Raw genomic sequence first — 24,674 nt, 5'->3', positions numbered from 1 at the left:
AATCAGAGGCATAATATAAAGATTCATTTACTGTTGTACCTTTCAATGGTGAACATTTATATTATGAAAATAATTCCAATTTCTCTTCAAATTCTTCAAAAAGTCATGAGATTTCTATTCCATTCTTTTCTTTCTTTTTTTTGTTTTTATGAGGAAGATCAGCCCTGACCTAACATCTGCCAATCCCCCTCTTTTTGCGGAGGAAGACTGGCCCTGGGCTAACATCCATGCCCATCTTCCTCTACTTTATATGAGATGCCGCCACAGCATGGCTTGAGGTAAACGGTGCGTCGTTGCGCACCCGGATCCGAACTGGCGAACCCTGGGCTGCTGCAGAGGAGCGCGCACACTTAACCCCTTGCGCCACCGGGCCGGCCCCTCTGTTGCATTCTTATTCCTATTAAAACTCTTGCACAAGTTTCTAACTACATGTCTAAGTTCACATAGCATTCAAATTTAAATACAGAATGATGACAGATTTCAATAATGAAAAAAGAAAATAAAATTTTATCCATTCGTAGCATACAATGACAAACTTTTTTCCTAAATATATGCATTCTGATAAACACACTTAGAATATAATAAATATACATGTTACACATATGGAATGACTTTGCCCCCTCTGAGCACTTTTGAAAGTGAATTTTGGGTTCAGCCTTTTTACTCAAAATGATCAAAACTATTTGAGATACATTGGTGTAGATGAGTTTTTACACAATGGTTCTTTGAAGTCTGAAAATGCTTTGACAAAGAAAAGCTCTTTACATAACTCAACATGAAGCCTGTGCTTCTAAAATGATCCAGGTAAGTATCAACCTGGACAACTAAATAAAAATAATTATTTGAAAACATGGTTTTACTGCCTCACACACATCAAAAAGAGACATGCCTCTATAAATGCTACTAGCCAACTACTGAAAGGATCTTAGCTTATCTTTATAAATGGATCACAATTTCTACTGGCAGTAATACTTTTGTTGTGTCAGTGATAGTAATGCCTTACATTAGTGTAGACTTTTCCATCTGTGAAGTACTTTCTCATATACTGCGCTCATTTAAGCCTTACACCCACCCTGAAAAATAGGCAAGGCAGACAGGGTGTCCTGTTTTACAGACCAGAAAAACAAGGCCCAGTGCAAGTGGCCAAGATCACACAGAGAACAAGGGGTATAAGACCAGTCCCTCTCTTCCAGCTACTCTTCCTCATTAGAATTACAGACCCCAAAATGAGTGACATCATTAGAGTGACATCAACGCAAAAGGAGTTAAGGCATTATTAGTCTCAATTTTTTTTTCTTCTTGGATCTTATAAGAGATTGAATATGCAACTTAAAATATTGTTGATCTAAGTTAAGAAACAATACAAGGTAGATGTATAAAACAAAAAGCTCAGAATCCAGTGAAGGCAAATGTATACATATCCAAATATATAATGTAAGGCAACAAATTGAAGTCCAGGGCTAAGAACTCATGCCATGCCTAGAATTCAGGTTTTTACTTTTGACTTCCTTCTGTGACTTACACAAGTCACAGTAACTAAGTAAAATTTGAATCCTTATCACCTAACCAGGCAATTCTAAGAATCAGTTTTGGTTCAGTCTTAAAATAATCACAAGCCTAAATTATGTTACTTTCAAATATTAAAAATAATTTTCAAAAGTTAAATATTAAATTTGTACCAACTTGGGTTGTTCCCCATCAGTATTGCTTATCGAATTACTATGAGAATGTCTGACACACACTTCATACACTAAAATATTTATAGAATGCTAAAGTATTACAAAACACCATGAACACAAATGTCAATTATTAGATAGTGTCACCTTCAAGGAATTTTGCAGTTTAAAATAGGAGATGTGTACACCTAATAATTATGAAATAATTACCAGAGGATAAATGCTTAAGCAAAAAATGGTAAAAATCCCATACAGAAAAATTCAACCTCCAGCCCAAATTACCAGAAAAAGCTTCATGAAAGAGGAAACATGTTAAGTTAGTCCTTTAAAAATGACCAAGACAGGTGTGAGGGAGGGAGAGCAGCAATAAATGAAGAGTTAGTAGTGTGGGTGAAAACAGAGGAAAGCAAAAGCTTGGTTTGTGGGACACTGATGAAGCCTGAGAATGATGGCAGTTAGAATGGGAAGAACAACTCCAAAGGAAAACAAACTAATGTTTTCTTTCCAGAACTCCACGGTTGGCTTTTTACAAAATCACTTCAACCATAGGAGCAGTCTACCTGGAAGATAATGCAGGATGATTGTTCTTTGTGGTTACAAGTATCATTCCTGACAATTACCATCCACATAAAGGGGTTCTACTTGACAATGAGAAATGAGGCCTTAGGTTTTGCCTCTAAAATACCATCTTAAATAAATAGGCCCACAACAGCATTTCTCTTCTTGTACCTTTGATCTTATAATCAACTGAGAAAAGTAATGAAGGGAAATGGAAATTAGGACCTAGCCTAAAAGCAGAGAGGAAGGATAAGCATGGGATCCTGTAAACATGTTTAATGTAGTCATTTTCACAATCAGCAGAGAAGAGTTTATCCAATAAGTTAAGAAGAAAATTCTGAGGTATTCTTATACTCTTCTGATAGAGATGATAAAGAGGGATTAGGCTTTTTTTTTTTCTTTTGTGAAGAAGATCAGCCCTGAGCTCACATCCATGCCAATCCTCCTCCTTTTTTTCCCTTTTTCTCCCCAAAGCCCCAATAGATAGGTGTATGTCATAGTTGCACATCCTTCTAGTTGCCGTACGTGGGACGCCGCCTCAGCATGGCTGGACAAGCAGTGCGTCGGTGCGAAACCAGGATCCAAACCCACGTGCCAGTAGCGGAGGGCGCACACTTAACCGCTAAGCCACAGGGCGGCCTGGCTTTTTTTTTTTTTTTTTTTTTTTTTAAGCCTTGGAGAAGAGATAGAGTAAATGACATTTTACAATAAAAGTCATTTAACCTATTTCATATATAAAGAAAATTGTAAAATATACAAAATGCTAGATTTTAAGTTATGGGTGAGATCTTTCTCCTTATTTCTCCCACAAAATTTCACCCAGCTTGATGAGAATTACGAATGGCTTTACACCAGACTTTTAAAGATTTATAGGAGATCCTAGATTTTTTTCTCTTTCCCCATGCTATTTTGTATTCAGTTTCAAGCATTTTTAAGGTAAGTATTGTTTTCCTGAAAAGTGATTCAATATGTTAATATCTACTCCCTTCCTTTAAAAAAAAAATCACAAATAGAAATGCACAAAATACTGTATAATATGCTTGAAGTTTTAAATTAGTTTTTTATCCTTTCCAGAAGACTACATTAATTGTTTTCATAAATAACTGAGGTGATGCCTGAAAGTATAAACATTGATTATCCTCTAAGGATAAGTAGCTGAAGGAGAGTAAACACTAGGAATATTTCTTTTGGGGAGTGAGTTCTGGTACTATGTAAATTTTAATAAGGTTTCATTAGCATTTTCTACAAAGTTTCACTTAATACTGGCAAGACATTGTTGCAAATTTAGACGGTTAGTGTCTCTCTCCTAACATGATGAGAGCAAATGCTCTCGTCTAAGTTATTTCACTTCTAACACCAAAAATCCTGTTGGAATAGTCTCTTTTCTTTATACATATTTATGTTATTATCATAGATGTGCAAGTTATAACAAACATGTTAACTAATTATTTAAAAGTTACTATTGTGATTGCCAAGAAGTAACAGCTATTGAAGACAATTCCACAGCACACTACAAAGAGGAACGATTATAAACTCATGCAAATTTCCGTGTGCTTGCAAGACAGAAAGGTTACAACTTAATAAAAAGTAAACAGTTTTATCTCTGAGCCCAATTTCAAGGTTTAGATAATATGCCTACAATCATTTTAAATAAGATAAACTGGCAGTAAAATAATTCTTGATTGCAAACTAAATGGAAATTAGGGTATCTTTCAGCACAATACAACATTGATTAATTGAGTAGAATACCCAGCATGCACCAGGTACAGGGGCCTGGTATATCTGATGGGCTTAAAAAACCAACCAATTTAATAACGAAAGCCTAATTTTGGAAGAAAATTTTATTGAAACTTCTCATCTAACCCTTTAGCTAGTGCCACCAAGTTGATTCCGACTCCCAGTAACCCTACGTACAGCAGAGCGGAACCTGTCCCATCTTTTTGTGCCATCCTCTCACTTTCCTGCACTATATCAGACAATGCTCCGCTCCTATTCATAGGGTTTTCATGGCCAACTTTTTCCCAAGTGAGTGTCCAGGTCCTTTTTCCTAGTCTGTCTTAGTCTGGAAGCTCCGCTAAAATCTGTCTACCATGGGTGACACTGCTGGTATTTGAAATACTGGTGGCATAGCTTTCAGCATCACAGCAACACACAGTCACCACAGTATGGCAACTGACAGGCAGCCTGGCTCATCTAACACTAGATTTCTTGAAAACCTAGAAAAAGACCACAGGCACAGTTTCAAGAAAGTTAGGCTGGAAAACTGAAGACAATAATCTAGAAGCAAAATTGTATGACTCAGAAAAACCATACTGGATGAACATTAACAGATGAACAATAATATATAATACATATTATACTCAGTGTCTTTAAGACACGTTACGAACAGTTATGTTAATAATGCTATTGTGGGTAAATTTTTTTTCTCCTTTCAGAGTGTACTTGTAAAGATCACCGTGAGATACTTTAGTATGACTAAAAGTCCTAGTTGAGAGTGACAAAAGAGCTTGGGTTTTGCTGTTTTAAAATGACACTGAAACTAGGCTGGGGTGAATCCCCTCTTCATTTTTCTTTGCCTAAAGATATCTCTTCAGCAAAAAGATTACAGTCTTGCAATTATAGAAGACTTATTAGATCCTTGAGCCCTGAAATCAGTTGGAATTTCTCATCGAAAGCCCGAGAGACAATCCAGGAAAGAAAAACTTAATGTGTTTAATGCCTCCCCAAAAAGGGGTAAAATAATAAAAGCCCAGGTGTCACCTCTCCCCGCTTGAAGCTCCCTTTGGTTTTCCTCACAAAGCAAGTTTCCTCATTTACTTTATCCTCACAGTCTACACCAATGGAAACCTACTGTAAGACATTATTCTCTACATACTCCTAACATAAAACACCAAAACAGTCATGTATCCTGCCCTCACACCACAACTGATCATTCAGAATAGTCACAAAAAAGAAAATAATATTAAGTCATTAATTTCAAGTATAGTCTGGAGCCATTGCTGGTCGCTCTTCCTCCCACGTTTGTCTGTTTCAACTCAAACTGATGCAGACCTGTTTCCTACCCATCTCTATGTAGTTTCTAGCCTAGTGTACCCAGTCTAGTTGAAGAGTATGCCTTAAGCATTCCAAAAGCCTTAGGTGTCCTCCACAACTTCCCACTCGTCCCAACACTAACTAAATTATTTGTCTTCAAGCACTATCTCGACTCACCGCCTGGATTCAAAAGCCTCCAATGATTCCCCACTGTACATGAAGTAGACTAGAAATTCTTAGCCCAGCATTGTCAAATTTTTCAAGCTTGAAAGCCAACCAGAAGGCAGTGAAACACACATTTTTGAAACCATTAGGCCAGTCAGCAACATACTTCTTATAGAATGTATGCAAAATATGAGGGAATTAACGCTTTCAGTATAACAAAAGAAAACTATGTAATTAAACGTTCCATCAAAAAGGTGGAAAAGTCTTGCTAACACTCAGTGAGCAAATTTACCTCAGCAAGGAACTAACTGTCTAAATTTTCACTTTGAATGTTTCCTAAGCTTTTACTATTATTACTGGCAAAATGAAGGACTAAAATAATTTATTTATTTAAGAAGGTATGGGGGCCGGCCCCGTGGATCAGCAGTTAAGTGCATGCGCTCCGCTACTGGCGGCCCGGGTTCGGATCCCGGGCGCGCACCGACACACTGCTTCTCCGGCCATGCTGAGGCCGCGTCCCACATACAGCAACTAGAAGGATGTGCATCTATGACATACAACTATCTACTAGGGCTTTGGGGGGAAAAAAAGGAGGAGGATTGGCAACGGATGTTAGCTCAGAGCCAGTCTTCCTCAGCAAAAAAAGAGGACGATTAGCATGGATGTTAGCTCAGGGCTGATCTTCCTCACACACAAAAAAAACAAGGTATATAAGAAGTGTAACACAAAGCTCACAGATTAATAGAATTGAAAATCAATGTCTTCATTTCCTATATAATTGAATACATCAACTTCATTCACAAATAGCACAGTTTATTTCTAAGGTAACAAATTTGTTTTCTGTGGAAGCAAAAAAACTAAACAAAACTTCCATCAAGTTATCTTGCCTTGAAATAAGCAAGTAATGAAAATATGTGATGTGCCAAGAAAATTAATTTACAATATGGGGACTTACTCCTCAAAAAGCTCCTAAGGTTTTCATTTCTAAATTGGCTAGTAATAGACTATGGAAAAGCAACTGTAACATCCCTAACAGAAATCACTCAAGAGTTCAAGTGACTTTCTGACGTTTCCTAAAAATCATTTTACACACAAATAAAATCTGAGTTAGAATAATACTGAGAAAGAAAAATAATGATCAGGTGTGTTAATGTTTTGACCAATTCAATATCCATTTCCCAACCCATCTCCTTCTGTCTTTGATGTTTTCTAAACTGTACAGTAGACCATTCAAGAAAGTTAACTAATCAAATCTGTTCAGAACACATTATAAACAACTCAAAATGAACTCTAATCTAATACTTGACTGAGAAAACATGCACACTTAAATTTAAGGAATGTAATTAAAAACAAAGACAATTTTTGCTGGTGATATTGCTATAATAGTAATAGAATCAGCTCCTAGAAATTATCAACTGTGCTTTCACAGCAAAGTTTGGTCCACTCCACATCCTATCAAATATTAGAAAGGAACTTTCAACTTCTCTGAGGTATAACTAATAACAGCACTGAAAAATCACCCCACACCCACACTCTTCCAAAGGTATTTGCACTTTTACAGAGATGAGAGTCTAAGGCAAAGGACAACCTTTTTCTGTAAACAGCCAGACAGTAAATGTTTTAGGCTTTGCAGGCCATACCGTCTCTGTCAACTACTCAGCTCAGCTTCTGTAGCATGAAACCAGCCACAGACAATATGTAATGAATGAGCTTGGCTGTGTTCCAACAAAACTTCATAAACAAAAACAGGCTACAGGCTGAATTTGGCCTAACGGCTATAGTTTACTCACGTTTGATCTAGGGGATTAAAATTTCAAGTTTGCTGGCTCTGCCCCTGTGACATGGAGAAAAATGCACTCGCCTACTCTTGGTATTTATTTTCTCTACTCAGGAGTCCAAACTAGATCATAGATTTTCAACATTTCTTTAGTGGTGAATCTCCTTTTTCTAATAAAAGTTAAGTCCAGAGGCTAGGCAGGTCTGTGAGATAATGAGAAAACCACTGCCCAGCTGATCTCCAAGGTTCCAGTCAATACCAAGAACGGATACTGACATATCTGTTTTCCTCAATGTCACTTCAGGCGTCATCAGAAGGTGAGGGAAGCATTCTGTGGATTAGGGACCTTTCAGATACTCCAGAAATCACACTATCTCCTTCCATAGAAGAAGAGCAGTTACATGTCAAAATTAAAAATAAAGTACAGGCGAAAAGTAGAAGACAATAAAGTGAAAGTTAAATGCTACTCCAAACATGTATTTAATTAAGATGTCTTTCACTAAAAATCCGCAAAAAAATTTACCCAGAATAAGTTTTATTACAGCTTACTTTTTTTCTAAAGTTTTGTATGTAATCAATAAGTTAAGTAAAACTTCAATGGAGCATATTTAATCTATTTCTGACACCACCCCTTAAGAAGTTAATATATTTGCATGTAAATCATTCTACAATTACAGAATGGTCACATCTATTAAAACGGGTCAAGCCCAGGATCTCTACTTATTAACAGTTAACCAGCAAATTAGTTCTAAATACTAAAAGTGAATCGAATCTTATAATTTTATAATTTAGGTCTGTCATTAATTTAAATTACTGTTCCCACTCAAAAACTCAAATAAAAAATCTGCATAATAGAAAAGCGTCACAGAAGCCCAGAGGAAGAATTTATACACTGTTAAATGCCAGTGAAAATATCATGTAAATGACAATTCAAAATACTAGCGCCAAAATGATTAAACTTATAGGGAGGCCACTACTTACTCAACAAAAATAAATTTGTTCCACAAATTTGTTCCACATGATTCTATAAAGGAAGACTTACATATTACAGAAACTGAACCAAAAATTTCTGCTCCTTTTCAGCTTTTATTCGATTTGCTATTAATACAGAGGTATATAATGACTCTTTCCTCTGTATCTCAAACTCTCAGGAAAGAAAGATCAAGTCATTAAACAACATTAGCTCCAATTCTTTGCCAAGAGGTGTGTCAAGTCCGGAGCTTTAAAGATGAATAGTAAGTCCCAGCCCAGGAAGCTCTCTAGCGAGGCTGATACACACAGCGCAAGATAATCCATTTTAAATGAAGTCAGAGTCCTAACTAAGACTCCACATTCAGGCATAAATTATACCCCCCACCACCACCACCAAAACAAATATCTTATGAAAACACAGAGTATTTAAAAATGACAAATACCCTCAACTCTTTCCAATAACATTTCCAGCCACAGCTTCTGACAGCAAATTGTTTAACTGACTCTACTACACATTAAGAGTCTATCTATATAAATCTTGAATGCTATCATTAAAAACCCATAACTAAACATAACATTTGCTCTAGACAGCACACAGTGCATACTTAAAGTTTTAGCATCAAAGCTAGTCTTGTATAGCACTCAATATAAAATCATTTTTCTTAAAGACATAAGTTTATGATATAAGTATGAATTCAACAAATTATAGAAAATTCTATTTAAACAGCAATCTTTTACAAATAGGTTATACACACATGTATATTTATTTGCAAAAAGTGATGGCTCAGCTTTTGGGAGGAATGACAAATTGAAACCTTCAAGTCCCAGAAAAATGACAAAGTATTACTACAAGTAGAAATATCAGAACACACAAATGGAGCACATTGAAAAATGAAATAAAATTTCTGGAATTTTAAAAATAGAGTAAATGTGAAGCAAAAGGAATTGAGTTAGAAAATATCAGCCTACATTTTATTTTTAACCAGTATTTAAATCAATAATTACCATTTAGAAATAATTACATTTAAAAGTTACATTCAGTGTTTTAATTATATTTATATATAATGTACCCCCACTGGTATTTTTATCTCTATTGTCAAATAAGAAACTTCAGTTCAGAAAATTAATAATCATATACCTAACAAGTGAATCTAATAGTTGAATATATCTATATGATTCCATAACTGTAGCTATAGTAATGTAGCTCTATAATCCAGTAAGACTTTCAAAGAGGTCTCCTGAGAATCTGCATAAACTTATTACAATCATCTGTTTCCTATGCAAAGTAAGTTGGAAAAATACTATCAACTCACAGCACTCATTCATCTTAATCTCTTTCTTTCCTGCTTTTTTGTAATATAGAGGCTTAAAAGCAAAATGCTCAAATTTCCAGCCTCCTTTGCAACTAGGAGTAGCCATGTGACAGAGCTCTAGCCAATGACAAGTACCAATGACAAGGAGAGGCCTTTTCTTCAGACAAAAGACAAACTCTTACCAAGAAAAGGATTTCCAACACCCTCCCTTCTCTCCTGCTTGGTGATGAAGGTGCCATCTTGTGACTTTAAAAACTAAAATCACTTGCTAAGTAGGAGACTAAGCCAGTTTCCTTAATGACATCCTTGAGCATCTGCACCAACCCTGCACTGCCTACCTTCAGATTTCTTACTGTGTGAGAAAAATAAGCCCATAGTTAAGCCTCTATGTGTGCAGTTTTTGGTATGCTGCAGGCTAACGAATCCTAACACAATCTATGCTATGAATCAAGTCTGTCAAATCAACTTATATTATAAATCACTTTGATGAATTAGTCATAAGATATACTAATGATGAAAAATTATCTAGGGGAAAAAGTAAGATCAGAGAGTAAATGAATACCAACTATGGAAAAATAATAATATTAATAACAACAAATATTTATTAAACACTCCATGCCAGGGACTGTTAAAGAACTTTAATATACATGAACATATTTAATCTTCACAACCATATGAGGCTGGTAATATAATACCCACCAATGGTAAAAATTTTCATCAATCCTTGACAAAAACAGAATAATATAGTAAAACAAAGCTAAATTTATTTATTCTGAGTTTACGACCTTTCCATTTTTATGATATTAAAATGTCCTTTCAGGGGCCAGCCCGGTGGCACAAGTGGTTGGGTGCGCGCGCTCCACTTCGGCGGCCCTGGGTTCACAGGTTCGGATCCCGGGCGCGCACTGACGCACTGCTTGTCAAGCCATGCTGTGGCGGCATCCCATATAAAGTAGAGGCGGATGGGCACGGATGTTAGCTCAGGCCCACTCTTCCTCAAGGGAAAAAAAAAGGGGGGGGGTGATTGGCATCGGATGCTAGGGCTAGTCCTCCTCACAAAAAAAATAAATAAATAAAATAAAATGCCCTTTCTCTTACGAAATGAGAATAGTGGAGAGAGCAAGCTTACATGCATTTTAACATGCTTACTTGGCAAAATAAATAGGTGACAAATCAATATCTGTGCCCCAGTGTTTTATAAAACTTTAACAATCCATGAAATCCAAAAGCCTGAGACCCACTAAAGTTCAGTAACCTGCCTAGGACCACAAAGCAGTCTATTTGACACCAAAGTCCAGGATCATAACCACTAGGTTAGATGAAGGAAATACACTAAATAAATTCAAAACAACTATTCTGTGAATACAATTAAAGATATACATGTATAACTACAAAGGAAAACAGCCATCGCAGCATACATAAAGTGGGAACAAGGACTTTTAAAGTGAAATGATTTTGCCATGTTGCCTCCCACAGAGTTTTCTCTAACTGTGATGTAGATTTAAACCATACCAGAGAAAATGGAATCAAGATAGGAATTCCCACCCATTCCAGCTTAAGTCTCAGATGACGATTAGGCTTGGAGATTCACATTTAGGAATAAAGAACTTCTGGGTCTCTGCATACATTGTCTACATCTAAAAGAAGTTTGTGCTTTCCCAAATCGCAGGAGTGCAGATAACGTTTGCCCCTAAAGCTTGCTCCTCAATTTCTTCTAGCTCTACAAAAGTAGGGGGATCAGACATGAATGAAGATTAGAAACAAAACTGAAATGCAGTCAAAGTTTTCCTTACCTCAATTCTTGGCATTTTATGCTACTGTATTTCAATTTTTTAAACTCATGAGTTTTTAAAACTCATCTCTAGTTGTTTGAAAATACATAAACTTGATCGAGCGGTTTCTTAATACAATAACTAAACAATGTAACTTAGTCAATTATTTCTAACAACTGGACCAAGTATTTTCAAATAAATTTGAATGTGCTTAAAAGAAAATGGAGTTTGCAAGACTGCATAATGTAGTTTAGGGAAGAAATCAGAAATTTATTGCCTTGAAGAATTCCAATAGTTACTTTATTATACAGAAAAATTGGACAAATATTAAAATAAATAGGTTTAGTCTACACCTACAAATTTTCACATTTTTTATAAGATTTTAGTTACTTCACAGCCCGGCGAGCTCTTTTCTTTTTCACTTGTGCCCTCAAATGCAATTATTATGGAAAACATCAAACAGAAAAAAATTATCTTAAAATATAGAAAATAAATGGTTATAGCTTTATAATTGAAAATAGTAAATATCTTCCAGCTTATATTTTATTTGTAGTTATCTCAAATACTAGGTCCCATATTTTTTTATACTATCTTCCAGCACCAATCCCAGTTATAGATAAAAAGTACATAGTATACAAAAACAGCATGCATTCTACAGTATTTACTACAACAAAAAAGGAAAGGTAGGTGGCTAATGCGGGGTAGCAGGTGGCTTTATAAGAAATGCAAAGGCATATATATGAGGGAAAAAACGATTTGCAGAGATATTTCTACCTTGAAGTGATTTTACAAGAAATTCCGTTTTTTTTCCTGTTTGGATCCTGACAGAAAAAGTTCTGAAAAGTCTAAATGAAAGTACTGAACACACTCAGTTTGGATAGCATTATCATCTATAGCTATAATAGTATCTCTGACCAGACTTCTTAAACACACCCTTGCCATTCCCTTCCCTCTCTTCCACCTCCTCACTCCTACAAAAAGTAACAATTTAAATTAAAGTTTTAAGTTCACAGGAAAGGAAAAGGAGGAGGCGGAAACCTACAACTTCAATTTCACCTTGATTGACTTCCTTAAGCTACTATCATAATTTCTTTTCTGTTGTGCTTAATGTACATGGAATACTTTATTTCTTACAAATTTTTTCTTATACCAAATATTCTAATTTACTTAAATTCAGGATCATGAAACATTCAAAACTGGTAAAATACACTGCATTTTGTGAATATCTACAAAATTGAGGTAGGAATAAAGGTGAATGAATAGTTGAAAGTTATTATTTTAGCTCTTCTTGTCCATTTATTTATTGGCTGGTGTGTGTATGAATATTTTAAATGTTTTCTAACATATTGCTTTAACCATATCACTAACAGTCCAAACGCATACAAAATATTCAGCTGAAAGCTACTGAGCTCTTCTTTAAGATTAAATCATTAGTCAGGAAAAAGACTATCTTTAAAAATTTCTTAATTTGGTAGTCCCTTGTCAGAGTCACAATAAAACTCCAAAAGCTATGCTTCTTTTCACTTCACTTTTTTCTTTTTTTTTTCTTTCTTTTTTTTTTTTTTTGCTGAGGAAGAGTCGCTCTGGGCTAACATCTGTTGCCAATCTTCCTCTTTTTTTTTTTTGCTTGAGGAAGATTTGCCCTGAGCTAACATCTTTGTCAATCTTCCTCTATTTTGTATGTGGGTCGCTGCCACCACATGGCTAACAGGTGGTGTAGGTCTACACCCAGGATCCAAATCTGGGCCGCCCAAGCAGAGCATGCTGAACTTAACTGCTACGCCACGGGGCCAGCCCCTCACTTCACTTTTAATTTTGAAATAACTTTAGACTAAAAAAGTTATTAAAAAAATAGTTTAGACATCCTATATATTCTTCATCCAGCTTCCTACAATTTAACATCTAAAATAACCATAGTAAAACTATCTAACTATTCAAATTTCACCAGTTATCCTAATGATGTTTTTTGGTCCAGGATCTAATCCAGAACCTCACATCTCATTTGGTTGTCACGTTCCCTTAGTCTCCTCCAATCTGTGATGGTTCTTCAGCATTTCATCCTTTCATAACCTGGACACTTTTAAGTACTGGACAGTTATTTTGAACAATGTCCTAAAATTTGAGTTTGCCTAATGTTTTCTGACACTTAGACTGAAATTTTTTTAGTAAGAATACTACCACAGATGTGCCCTTCTCAGTGCATCATGATGCTGATATGTCTTATTACTGGTGATATAACTTTGATCATCTGGTTAATTTGGTGTCTGTGAATTTCTTCACTATAAAGGTATTGATTTCCCCTTCATAATTAAGTAATCTTGTGGGAGAGATAGTTTGAGATCATGCACATATTCTGATGATATCTGATATATGACACTTATCATCATATTTTCACCCACTAATTTTGGCATCCACTGATGATTTTTGCTTGCAACAATTATTACTGTGACGTTTGCCTACTGGTGACTTTCTACTTACATCATTCTTTCTACGTTTTTAATTGGAATTCTACTGTAACAAGGACTTGTCTTCTCCCTCATTTATTTATTCAATTATTTACTTTATATTGGTATCAGTTCGTGGATACGTTTTCCCCCATAGAGGTTATAATCCATACTTATTTTGTTGTTCAAATTGTCCTTGATTTGGCCATTGGGACTCCTCTGTAAATACATTTCTTAGACTTCCTTCTGAATTGTAAAAATGCCACTTCAATTGGGGAAAATCAAGTAATTCCTTTGAATGAGTGATCATTAATGGCTGAGGCTAGCATTACCACGTCCATTATGACCAAAAAAATTTTTTTATGGAAAGGAACTAGATACAGTGAAAAATCTCAAATGTGTTATACTATCACAATTCTTGCTCATCCAAGACCTTATGATCTTTGGTCTTTATTTTATACATATTATTATAGAATTTTCTCATCATTGTCACTATTTAAATCCACCTCACCTTGCATTCCCCCCCAATCCCTAGATACTATTGGTATGTCAGGAACACCCCTCAAACCACTCAGTGACAACAGCAAAAATTCATTTTAGCCAAAAGGTAATGAGCCTAAATTATGCTGAGTGAAAAAAGCTAATCTCAAAAGGTCAATACTATATGATTCCATTTACACACCATTCTTGAAATGACGAAAGTATAGCAATGGAAAACAGATTAGTCTTTACCAGAGGTAGGGTGGAGGAGTGACTGTGTCTATAAAAGGGCAACACAAGGAATTCTTGTGGTGATAGAATTGTTCTGTATCTTGACTATATCAAAGTCAATATCCTGGTTGTGATATTATACTATAGTTTTGTAAGATCTTAGTAACGGGAAAAACTGGGTAAAGGGTACACAGGACCTCTGCATTATTTCTTACAACTGCATGTGAATCCACAATTATCTCAAACTAAAAAGTTTATTTAAAAAAAAAAAGATAATGAGTTTTAACTAGAGTGAATACTCAGGAGAAAGATAATCACCACTGTACCCCACTCTTTAGATCCACTGATTATTAGCTGGCTTCTAGGAAAGTTACTAACAGGCCTCCCTGGAATAACCAGCTAATGGCCCATTCTTCTTCAGGGTCTCTTCTTTTTTCTTATTAGCTTTTTTGTTGGGTAGGAACAAATACCATGAGCTAGAGAAGAACGGAAAGGCGCCAAGGGCCAATTATTGCAGTGAGTATTCGTTTGTCAACTAAACTACCAGCAGTTAACAGGATCAAAACATAAATTTTCATTTCAATTCATTTAGCTCATATTAAATATTTGAGAAATTCTAAACATCCACAATCTATTATTTTCAACTTGTAGGAGGCAAGCAATGAGAAACTATAGCAAGAGGGAAGAGGGTTTTAGTTCCAATGGCAAAACCAAGTTCCCCTTCAAGTCACTGACACCACCTCTTCCAAAATACTTTTTATGCTTAATGGATGTGAAAGCATAGAAATGGTGGAACCAAGAGAATTTAAAATGCAAGAACTAAACTTCCCACTTCACAAAACCTAACCCCACCACTTCCACACCAAAGGGAAATCTTTTCACAGACTGAAGAAGAAAAGGAAATACCTGAATACAGCAAGAAACACATATTTCATGTAGTTCAGTAAGTAGTGGTTAATTAGCATGTGAGACTAGAGGTGTTTTTTTTTTCCTGAAAAGATAAAAATCCTAACAGTCAACATAATGTGGCAATCAGCTTATTTTTCTCCCCACAAAGGCCAACATTATAACCACTGAATATATTTTTACTAAGTATATATATCCGAGCTCTGATAAAGCTACAAAAGACCAATTATGTGTACTACAAATTGCTTCTCCTTCCTAATTTACCAACGTTAATCTCTCTAAACAAAAAAATGGTGTAGGGGAATAAGGAATTGTTCTTAAAGACTCACTACTACCATTACATTGTGCCATCACAAGTCAGTTGAGTTTTTATATAAATAAATCCATTTTTGCCTGCTTAAATTCAGTCATTCCTCAACTCTTCCAAAGGATGGAATGATTGGACAATCACATTGTCATTACAGATTAAGAAATACTACTATGTTTAGCATAATGATATGATAAATCAGATATTTCATATTAGATTCTAGAATGTAGAAGATATCAAAGTTAAAGGAAAAATAGTGTAAGTAAAAAAAATCTTTAAAAAAATCAAGAAAATTACATTCAACTTGGATATTTTTCCTATGAACTAGGAAATTTCCATCATTGTCATTTGCCATGATTAGGCTAAACTGGCATAATGCACACATAGCTTGATACAATGAGTAGCTGATACGAATGTTCACACATTTAGCCAGACTGTCCAGCAGATTCCACTCCTGCAATATTTCTAGTCCATCTCTGCTGTGTAACTCAAGCTCACAACCATCTCAAGTCTGAAGAACAGATATCTGCCTTTAACAGGACTCTTGGTCTCCTCTCACTCTCCTCCAAATCGCACGCTTCTACAACTGAGTGGAGTCACTCCCCATCCCCTACTCACTCCCTTAGCTCTAAGCACATAGAACAAAGGTCAACATTTATATGAAGGGGGTCAGTTTGGAATATCCTTCATGTCCTCCAGTCCACTGGTGGGTGAATTCCTACTCCCCTAAGACTGAAAACACACTCATCTAGGAAGTCCACAGCCTCTTCAGTGTTGGCATAGGACAGCTGTCATAGCACTAATAAGTCACATCCTACTTATAAGATACAATAGACTGGTGAGTTACTTGAGGGACAGATGCCTGATTTCATCTTTGAATTCCCAAGGCCTAGTAAATAATAGGTGTTTTACTAAAACGTACTGCAATAAGAACTATCATTAGACACCACTCAACAGTAAATGCACTTTCTTTCATTTAATCCACAAAACAACCTCAGGAAGCTATTATCTTCATTTTACAGATGAGGAAACAGACTGTTACCAAAAATGGAGCAGAGGGATAGTCCATAAAATATATATATCAAGGGATCATCACCAGTGTCCACATCTCCATAACTCTTTAGTCTAGATCAAAGTTACTTCAGGTAATTAGAATTCATTTTCACTACCTATAAAACTTACTAAATAAGTAATTTTTTTAAAAAGGCAAATTTTCAAATGAGTCAAGAAGCATAGTCTGTGTTTTTAAAAGGTTATTATATCTTTAATTCAGATAGTTAATTTATATCTGAGGCATATCCCCCTATTACTTTATGTGACTTTAATTTCAAATATCACCAAAGGCAGACCTTATTGGAATCATTTAACTCCTCCCAAAAGCCACCTGGATGAAGTTTTTTTTCAGGCCCACAATAAAATTTTTTTTTAAAGAAAAAGACATAGTAAGCTTTCTTATGAAGCAAAGAATATTTGATTTCAAGAACCAAGCTTCGGATGATAGTGTATCCTCCCTTTCTTATTAAACGGCAAGACCATTAACAAAATGATAGTGATAGGAGGTGACAGCTGGTTTTGTTTTTATTTTACGTCTTTTCTTGAGGGGGGAAAAAAGGCAACAAATTGGCAACCAGGTCGTCCTCTTCTTTTTTTTATTTTTTTGGTTTTTTTTTTTAACTGTTCTGTGAAAGCCTAGGGTCTGGAAAGGACTGCGTTAAACCAGTCGCTACATAAAGCACTGCAGTTGGAGAGATTCGTTTTGAACCTCGGCCAAGATATGCAAAGCTAATTATGGAACTGTTAATTACTACATGTTTAAAAGGTTATTTGAAGGCAACTAAGTTTCTACCAATATTGCAAAAAAATGTTAATAATTTTTACCATAAATTTAAGTTCTCACTTGTTCAGTCACATGCTAATACAGTTTGAAATTAGTATTTCAATTATAAATGTGTATTTTTTTTAAACTACAAATCAAATATCTGTTATGAAAGCTAAGTGCTTGTGGCTAAACAGGCATTACTTTGTGAGACATCCTTTTCAAAACTGTGCACAGATCATTTAGTTGTGTTTTATGAAAACTACTTAAGAGACAAATATTTATTACTAGATCCCAAAAATGAGCTAAAATATAATCAAAGTATAAGCTGTCAAGGGAAAACATGAGACTGCTCATAAACAATGATAAAAAGAAACTCAAATGGAAAATTTAACTATAATAGACACAATTCTCCCACTAGATTTGAAAGTTAAATATTTACCAGAAATACTCTTTTGTGCAGATTCTCATAATTTAAAGTTCTCTAGGCTAAAGGTATTTTTTCAGCCCTCTCATTATGACTCAAAACGTATTCTACTGAGTGACTTTGCAAAGAATTAAGTCTTGTACTGTTATGAACTCCCAGCTGATGAATTCAGAGTTAGCAACTAAATCAAAAGGTGCAATAGCCAAAAGAATGTTCAATAGTGAAGGACAAAGTAATACGATTAACTAGAAGAGGATGAGGTGGGGACTGTTTTACACATGTCACTTTAAGATTTTATTTATTTATTTTTCCCCCCAAAGCCCCAGTAGATAGTTGCATGTCATAGCTGCACATCCTTCTAGTTGCTGTATGTGGGATGCGGCCTCAGCATGGCCGGAGAAGCGGTGCGCACCCGGGATCCGAACCCGGGCCGCCAGCAGCGGAGCACACGCACCTAACCGCTAAGCCACAGGGCCGGCCCCTACACATGTCACTTTAAAAGGCAACTTTTACAACTAGCTAAAAACACATTAAATTAGGTCTTTGTAAAGGAAACAATTCTGCAATAGATGTTTCACCTGAAAAACTAAAACATTATGCATGTAAAGGTTCTACAGAAGCAATTTCAAAGGGTCTGACCTCAACAAGTTAATAAAATGATTCAGAAAAATCATTTTATTGTTGAAAGCCTTGGGGGATAAAGCTGTTTGTAATTTATTTACCTCTTTTACTTTACTAAATTGCTTTGGTGACCAAGCTTCCCATTTAAGTGATTAAAGACATAAACCCAAATAGTTTAATAAAGAAATTACCTAAGAGTCCTGTTTTTCAACAGAGGTGCACTGAAAAATATCAATAGAACGTTCAGTGTTATTTTCAAGGGGGTCTATTTAGAATACAGTGCCCCATTGACTAGAACTTAGCCAGGTTTCCAGACACACAATATGGGACACACCTTCGATTAAAGACCACATTTTTCCTCCTCTTGGAATATCAGGTGAAACAGTGACAGCCCCTTAAATTTGCATCATTTCACTAAAAATTTAGATGACAATTTTTTTATTTCTCCTTACCATTCCCCCTCTCTAATGATGTGCCTAAATAAATGGGAAAATGGGTTCCCATTTTCCAGGTGGGCATGAAAAGCTTCCTAATTTTACAATAATTTTCAAAGTCCCTGTGTTTATACTGGGGCTCTCCCCACTCCCAGATTCTCATCTAGCTAACTTCTTAGGTTACACTGGTGAAGTGACATCGCAATTATTTCTAGGCAATTGATTGACAAATAGAAAACTATATCTTCACAGAATTTGGGAGAGAAACTAGGCTGGTGGGGTCAAAAAAAAAGAAATTTAACAAAAAATATTTATATATTTTCCTCTAGTTTTTCTTTTAAAGCACCTTCCTTTTCACCTGTAATGAGAATCCTACAAACTCCTTTACTGAGTCTATCCTGAGAAACAGAAGGAAGCGTGACAGCAAAACTTTCCTAATTCATATCCTTCTGTTCATGATATCAAGTTTATTTAATGTTGGCCTTTCTTATATCACAAAATGCTAACTCTTGAGCATTCATGAGAAAAGATACTACAGGAAAACTTCCAGCTCTTGTATTAACAAAGCACTCAATAGAAAAAGCACCTTCTATCAAAACATTTTTTACTTTTATTTGAGTAAATTTCAAACTTTTAGATTACTTTTGACAAACCAGGTAAAGGTGGAAAACATTCACATTTCAAATTACTTTCTCTTTAAAACAATAATAAATAAACATGGGAGTTTGCATTAGTAATAACCAAATGAACATCAAACTTAATAGGGCTGATACTTAATGTTCAAAATGTTTGGTAGCTTTCTCTATATTTACTTTTTCTATGAAGGTTTGATGGGGGGAAATGTGCTGCTTTCAGACTGTCAATGAAGCTTTCATGTCGTGGTGTTAGTAGTAACTGGCCCACTTCCGACTCAGGCCAAGTTCTATGCTGGGTCAGTTTTTACTCTATTCTACACAACTGGCACAGGAACTGGAAAGTTTAACAGTTCATTTATTTGGCACAATCCACACCCTGTCACAGTGAAGGTTTTGTCTCCGCCAGTCTTATTTGGTGGCAGCCCCACTGCCACCACCTGATAGGTTTCCAGTCATTGCTATTCTAATTAATCAACCAAAGGCACCACTCCCCGCTCTCTATTTTCCACTAAAGGCCTCTGACATCATTTTCTGACCCCCCTTGCTAGGTTCTAACATGCTCAGCATGTGTGTTTTCACTTGGCACTTCAAACACTGAAAGGAATTGAAATATTTCACTGAAATTCGCTTTTCCATCACACTGCAATTGGGAACATGCATTTTGAGATGCAGAACACTGATTCAATTGATAATTTAAAAACAAACAGTTGGTAAGGAAGGCACATGAGACAGTGCAATGCCCAAGGACAAGATCAAAGCAGGATATTCCTTGTTTTTGATAAAATAATCCTGTAGAATAGGAACTTTCTGGGGACAGTGAAATGAATTTTCTTGTAAAATTATCACTCATCTTCCACACCTTTGGTAAATATGCGCAATCTATCTATGATCCCCCAGATGTGACGGCTCCATGTGGAAAAATGAAAAATCAAAAACGGTACCAGGTGCCATCCTTGGGCCTTGTCCAAAGGCAGCCAGTGGAAGATTCTATTTTATTCTGTTCTCCCCACATTAAATAATAATAATCAACGTCAGAGAAGGAGAGCATTTGGATTTGAACAGATGGCATCCAACACCTAACAAGGAAACAACTCTTTCAAGCATTAGATCCTAAATGTCTGAGGTCCCAAGGATCAAGAGGGTTTATTTGTCTTAAGACGGTTGGCAGCAGGATCTCCTGTAGTCACCATCTCAACGCTTAGGAATATGCGTCATTATCCAGTCAGCAACTAAAAGCAAAAAAATCAAACCACCACATTTTTATAAAATTTCCCCCTCTCTAGTCCAACTTGGGACGACCAAATCCAATACTATCTGCAATTCCTCCACTTAAAGTAAGAGAAAAATAAGCCTGAAGGTAAACGAACGTAGAAAGGTTAACAAACTTATCTAATTTTGACAAGGCTGTGCAGCACCAAAAGAATCCGCAGGGTGCCCTTCCCGGGGGTGTATTTGAATACGCCTGCTCTGCAGTTCTGTCTGCAATTTAAACTAAAAGTACTAACCTAGCCATTCAACTCTTTTCCCCTTCATTAGAAAGCAGCATTCCTTTTTCAAAAAAGCAAAATAGTAAATATAGAAAGATCTCAGTGTTTTACTTTAGAAGGCCAACACGGATTTGTCTTTCGCAGAGCCATACAAGTTTCCTCCTATACCTTTTCAAACATCACAGAACTCGAAAGGGAGAACGGGCCACATGCACGAGGAGTAAAGGAGCCTGCAGCCCAGGTGGCAGGAGTAGGGGGCCTAGGGGAGGCGAGCCCCCCGCCCTCCCCACCCCGAGATTCAGAGCCCCCTTGTGCGGCGGGGGAGAGGGAAAGCTAATTACAGAATTCCCTCCTCCACCGGGCAAAATGAGGGGAAGGTCAGTCATGGGGAGGGCAGTGAAAAGGAGGAGAATATCGAAAAGAGGGAAAAATAAACCCAGGATGGCCAGGGAAAAAGACTAGAAGATGAGATGCCACTGGAAGTTAGAGATCCTGATGAGAGCAGCGGGGTGCGCGGGGCAAACCGTGTCAGGCAGCGGAGGGGGGGACAGGGGAGGGCGCAGCCTAAGAGGCACAAATCCGGCCAAGTGCGGGCGGCGGCCGGCGGGTCTCACCTGGGGGGTCCTCTCGGCGGGGTTCTTCATCACCGCTTGGCGGAAGCTGTTATCCACGTAGGACGCCATCTCCCCCCGCGGCCCGGGCCGGGGCCGCTCCGCACCCTCGTCAGCCTCCTCCCGGCCCAGCGCAGCCGCTGCCTCCGCCCTGCGCGCTCCGCCCGCCTGAGGCTAATAAGCCAAACCGCGGCGGCGGCGGCGGCGGCGGCGGGGCAGCGGGGGGCGGCTCGGCTGGGCCCGGCGGCCCGGAGCGCGGGACGGGCGCGAGGAGACCCGGCGGGAGAGCGAGGCTGCGCGAAGGGCGCCGGCGGCGCGCAGCTCCCGCGCCCCGCGTCCCGGAGGATCCCCGCGGCGCGCTGGGCAGCCAGGAACTCCCCTTCCTCCTCCTCTTCTTCCTCACCGCTCGGCCCGGGAAGCCTTCCTGGCGCGCTCGGCTTCCTCCGGGCCCTGGCTCGACACGCCTCCCCGCGGCTCCACTCGGGGGACAGTGGCGGCTCCTCCTGGCCCCGGCGGGCCTGAGTTATTTTTAGGAAGGTAGGAGCGACCGTGAGGAGGGGGAGGGCTGCGGGCAGGCGGGGCCTCCTCTCCCCTCGCGCGCGGAGGGTCGCCCCCTCCTCTCAGGGGCTCGCCCGGGGCTCTCCGGGAAGCAGTCGGACCTCGCGCGTCCCCAGTCCTCGGGCACTGGGCGCCGCGGCCGCTGGCGGGACGACTGGCTCAGGTCCGGGCGCTGCGAAGCCCGATCGCCTCGGCTGCCGTCCCTGCCGCTCCTGGTCTCCGTCTATGGGGCTCGGCCGTCCCTCCCGACTGCTGCTGCATCCCCTCGGGTCGCCCCGCCGCCGCCGCCGCCTCTGCTGCTCCGGCCGCCGCCGCGGGCTCCGCCGCCGCCGCCTCCCCCCATCAGCGCGCCCGGAGCCGAGCTGCCCCGGCGCCGGCGCCGCCGCGGCCAGAGCACCCGGCCGGGGCTGCCACCCTCCGGCCCAGTCGCTCTCGGCAACTTTGTTCCTGGTCTGCGCGGGGCGGGGGAGGGGGAAAGGGGCCGCGGGCAGCCCAGGTCCGGACTCCCGGCGGCGGGCGTCCCAGGGCCGCGAGCCGCGCACAGCCCCCTCGGAGAGAGTGTTTGGGAAGCGGCGATTCCCCTCCTCTTCCTCCGCCTCTTCCTCCTCCTGCGCCTTCTCCGGCAGCCAGAGCCGCTCCTCAGGGAGGAAGCGGCCTCCGGGGCTTGTTGCTTTGTGCTGCAACCATGGTGAGGAGTGAGTGACAAGGCGCGGGCCAGTCGGGGGGCGCCGCATCATCGGGGGGCGGGGCGGCCCCGTCGCGCTGGGTCTCGCCTCCCTGCGCTCTCCGCGCCCGCCCGCCGGCCGCGCCCTCGCTCCCAGGCGGCACCTTCGGTCGCCACCAGGTGAGCCCGGCGCTCAGGCCGCTAGGGGGTCGCGGCGCCCTCGGCTGAGCGGGCCAGAACCGCGCACGACCTGGCCCCGAGGGGGCAGCGCAAGTGCTGGTGCCGAGGCGAGAAGCGCAGGGCTCCCCTCTCCCAACTGCCCTCACCCCTTCCCTGTCTCACGCCGTGCCCCCTGCCTACACCCCCCGCCGGTTCCTTGGAGACCCAGCCAGGTCAAGTCGCTTCTCTCTCAGACTCCTCCTGATACCAGGCAGCGGCCAAGGGGGCTGAAAGTTGACCCGGAGCAGAAGTCTGGCCGGCATGCTTGGGCCGTACTGGGCATTCATTTTGAACCCAGGGATTGGCTCCGAGTTGCTTCAGAGGCGATAAATCCTCTAAGGATTTATCTTGCGTATTTGTAACTTGCTGCAGGGAAAGCGTTCCTCTCCTGCCTGGCACCAGAAATGACCACGAAATTAAGGAGATGGAAACGTGCCCTTTTCAGCTCTAGACCCAATACCACCCCAGACATGCAAACAGGCCAGATTTAAAGGTGATCAGTCGTTAGCGAGAGACTGGGACGGCAAGTTTTGTGACATAATCAGAAACATTGGCAGATCTGGCTTTCCCTTAGGCAGAGCGAACCTCCTCTAGATCCCAGATTTCCAAGCCGAACTCACTTGATGCAGAGAACGCCATAACATAGCCCTTGAAGATGTTAACTGCTGCTGCTGCTTCATTCGCCCTGTGTCTCCCTTTCTGAGTCAGGTCAAGGTGTGTAAGGTCAGCCAAGCCCCCCGGACAGCTCTGCTGTTCTGGTCCTAGGGTTTTATTTTCATCTGCCTCCTCTCCCCTCTCCCCAACAAGTTCATGTTTTGGTGTCTATATGGAGACTATACTTAGAGAAGGATTGTCACCTTTATGACCTATAGTGAACTTTTTTCAAATTTTCAAGCATACTTTTTTAACATCTAGTTTATTTTAAACACTTGGAATAGGTTGTGAGCAAACATTCTGGGGTCCTTAAGTCACCTGTGGCATTAAACAGATTGTGTGGTTTCCTAGAAAAGGCACTATACAACCTTGTGAATCTGGATCTGAGTTATGAATTGTATCTCTAGACCCTTTTGTATTAATCTTGGTGAAACTGTTTCCCCATATTTCTCTTTCACCCCTTAATTGAGCTCCAGCAGCAAATTCTCTGTGACACAGACCACCAGCTTGAAAGCAAAAGAACATGAATAAGTGCCATTACAGTTCTGTAAAGAGAGAAGAAAAAAAAATCAAATCCAATGAAGTGAAAAAATGTACCTGACAACTCCATCTGGTGTCTAATAGGCATCTCAGAATTCACATGTGCAAACCAGGCTCCACGTCTCCTGCCCCAAACGTTCCCCATTCTAATTAATGCCATCTACACCATTCCCATTGCCCAGGTGAAAAACCTTGGAGTTTTTCTTGACTCCTTCCCTTCTCTTATACCCCACAAGGATCAGTAAACCTGTCATCTCAACCTTCAAAGTACCATATCTGGACTCTAACCTCTACCTACCACCTCTACTGCCATGACCCTGGTCCAAGCCAGAATTATCTTTTGCCTGCATTTTGCAGTAACCACCTACCTGGTC

The 24,674-nt window shown here is 39.4% G+C and overlaps 2 protein-coding genes across 10 annotated transcripts in view; both read right to left on the bottom strand.

The window, feature by feature from the left end:
- RAPGEF2 (Rap guanine nucleotide exchange factor 2) overlaps positions 1 to 21,836 on the bottom strand; it is a 243,044-nt gene extending 221,208 nt beyond the window's left edge. For 6 of the 9 annotated variants that reach the window (XM_058550277.1, XM_058550284.1, XM_058550280.1 and 3 more), the window contains exon 1: positions 21,669 to 21,836. In XM_058550277.1, the coding sequence (XP_058406260.1) occupies positions 21,669 to 21,737 (69 nt within the window). In that variant the 5' untranslated portion in view covers positions 21,738 to 21,836. The remainder of the gene's footprint in view (positions 1 to 21,668) is intronic. The other 3 variants (XM_058550281.1, XM_058550283.1, XM_058550282.1) reach the window with 2 other exon arrangements.
- LOC131411192 (collagen alpha-1(I) chain-like) lies at positions 21,778 to 22,957 on the bottom strand. The gene is made up of 2 exons (XM_058549820.1): positions 22,305 to 22,957; positions 21,778 to 22,183 (listed from the first exon to the last, which is right to left on the bottom strand). The coding sequence occupies exons 1-2, from the start codon at positions 22,955 to 22,957 to the stop codon at positions 21,778 to 21,780; spliced, it is 1,059 nt and encodes a 352-aa protein (XP_058405803.1).
- Between the last annotated feature and the right edge of the window lie 1,717 nt (positions 22,958 to 24,674).

Source organism: Diceros bicornis, chromosome 11 (genome assembly GCF_020826845.1).
Source record: "Diceros bicornis minor isolate mBicDic1 chromosome 11, mDicBic1.mat.cur, whole genome shotgun sequence".
Lineage (NCBI taxonomy): Eukaryota > Metazoa > Chordata > Mammalia > Perissodactyla > Rhinocerotidae > Diceros > Diceros bicornis.
Note: the sequence above shows the minus strand (reverse complement) of the source record. Positions and strands in the feature narration are given on the sequence as shown.

Coding starts and splice junctions, on each gene's coding strand:
- LOC131411192 (XM_058549820.1), bottom strand. CDS start 22,957: ATGCGGCGCCCCCCGACTGGCCCGCGCCTTGTCACTCACTCCTCACCA. Junction 22,184..22,304: donor GTCCGACTGCTTCCCGGAGA/GCCCCGGGCGAG, acceptor AAAATAACTCAG/GCCCGCCGGGGCCAGGAGGA.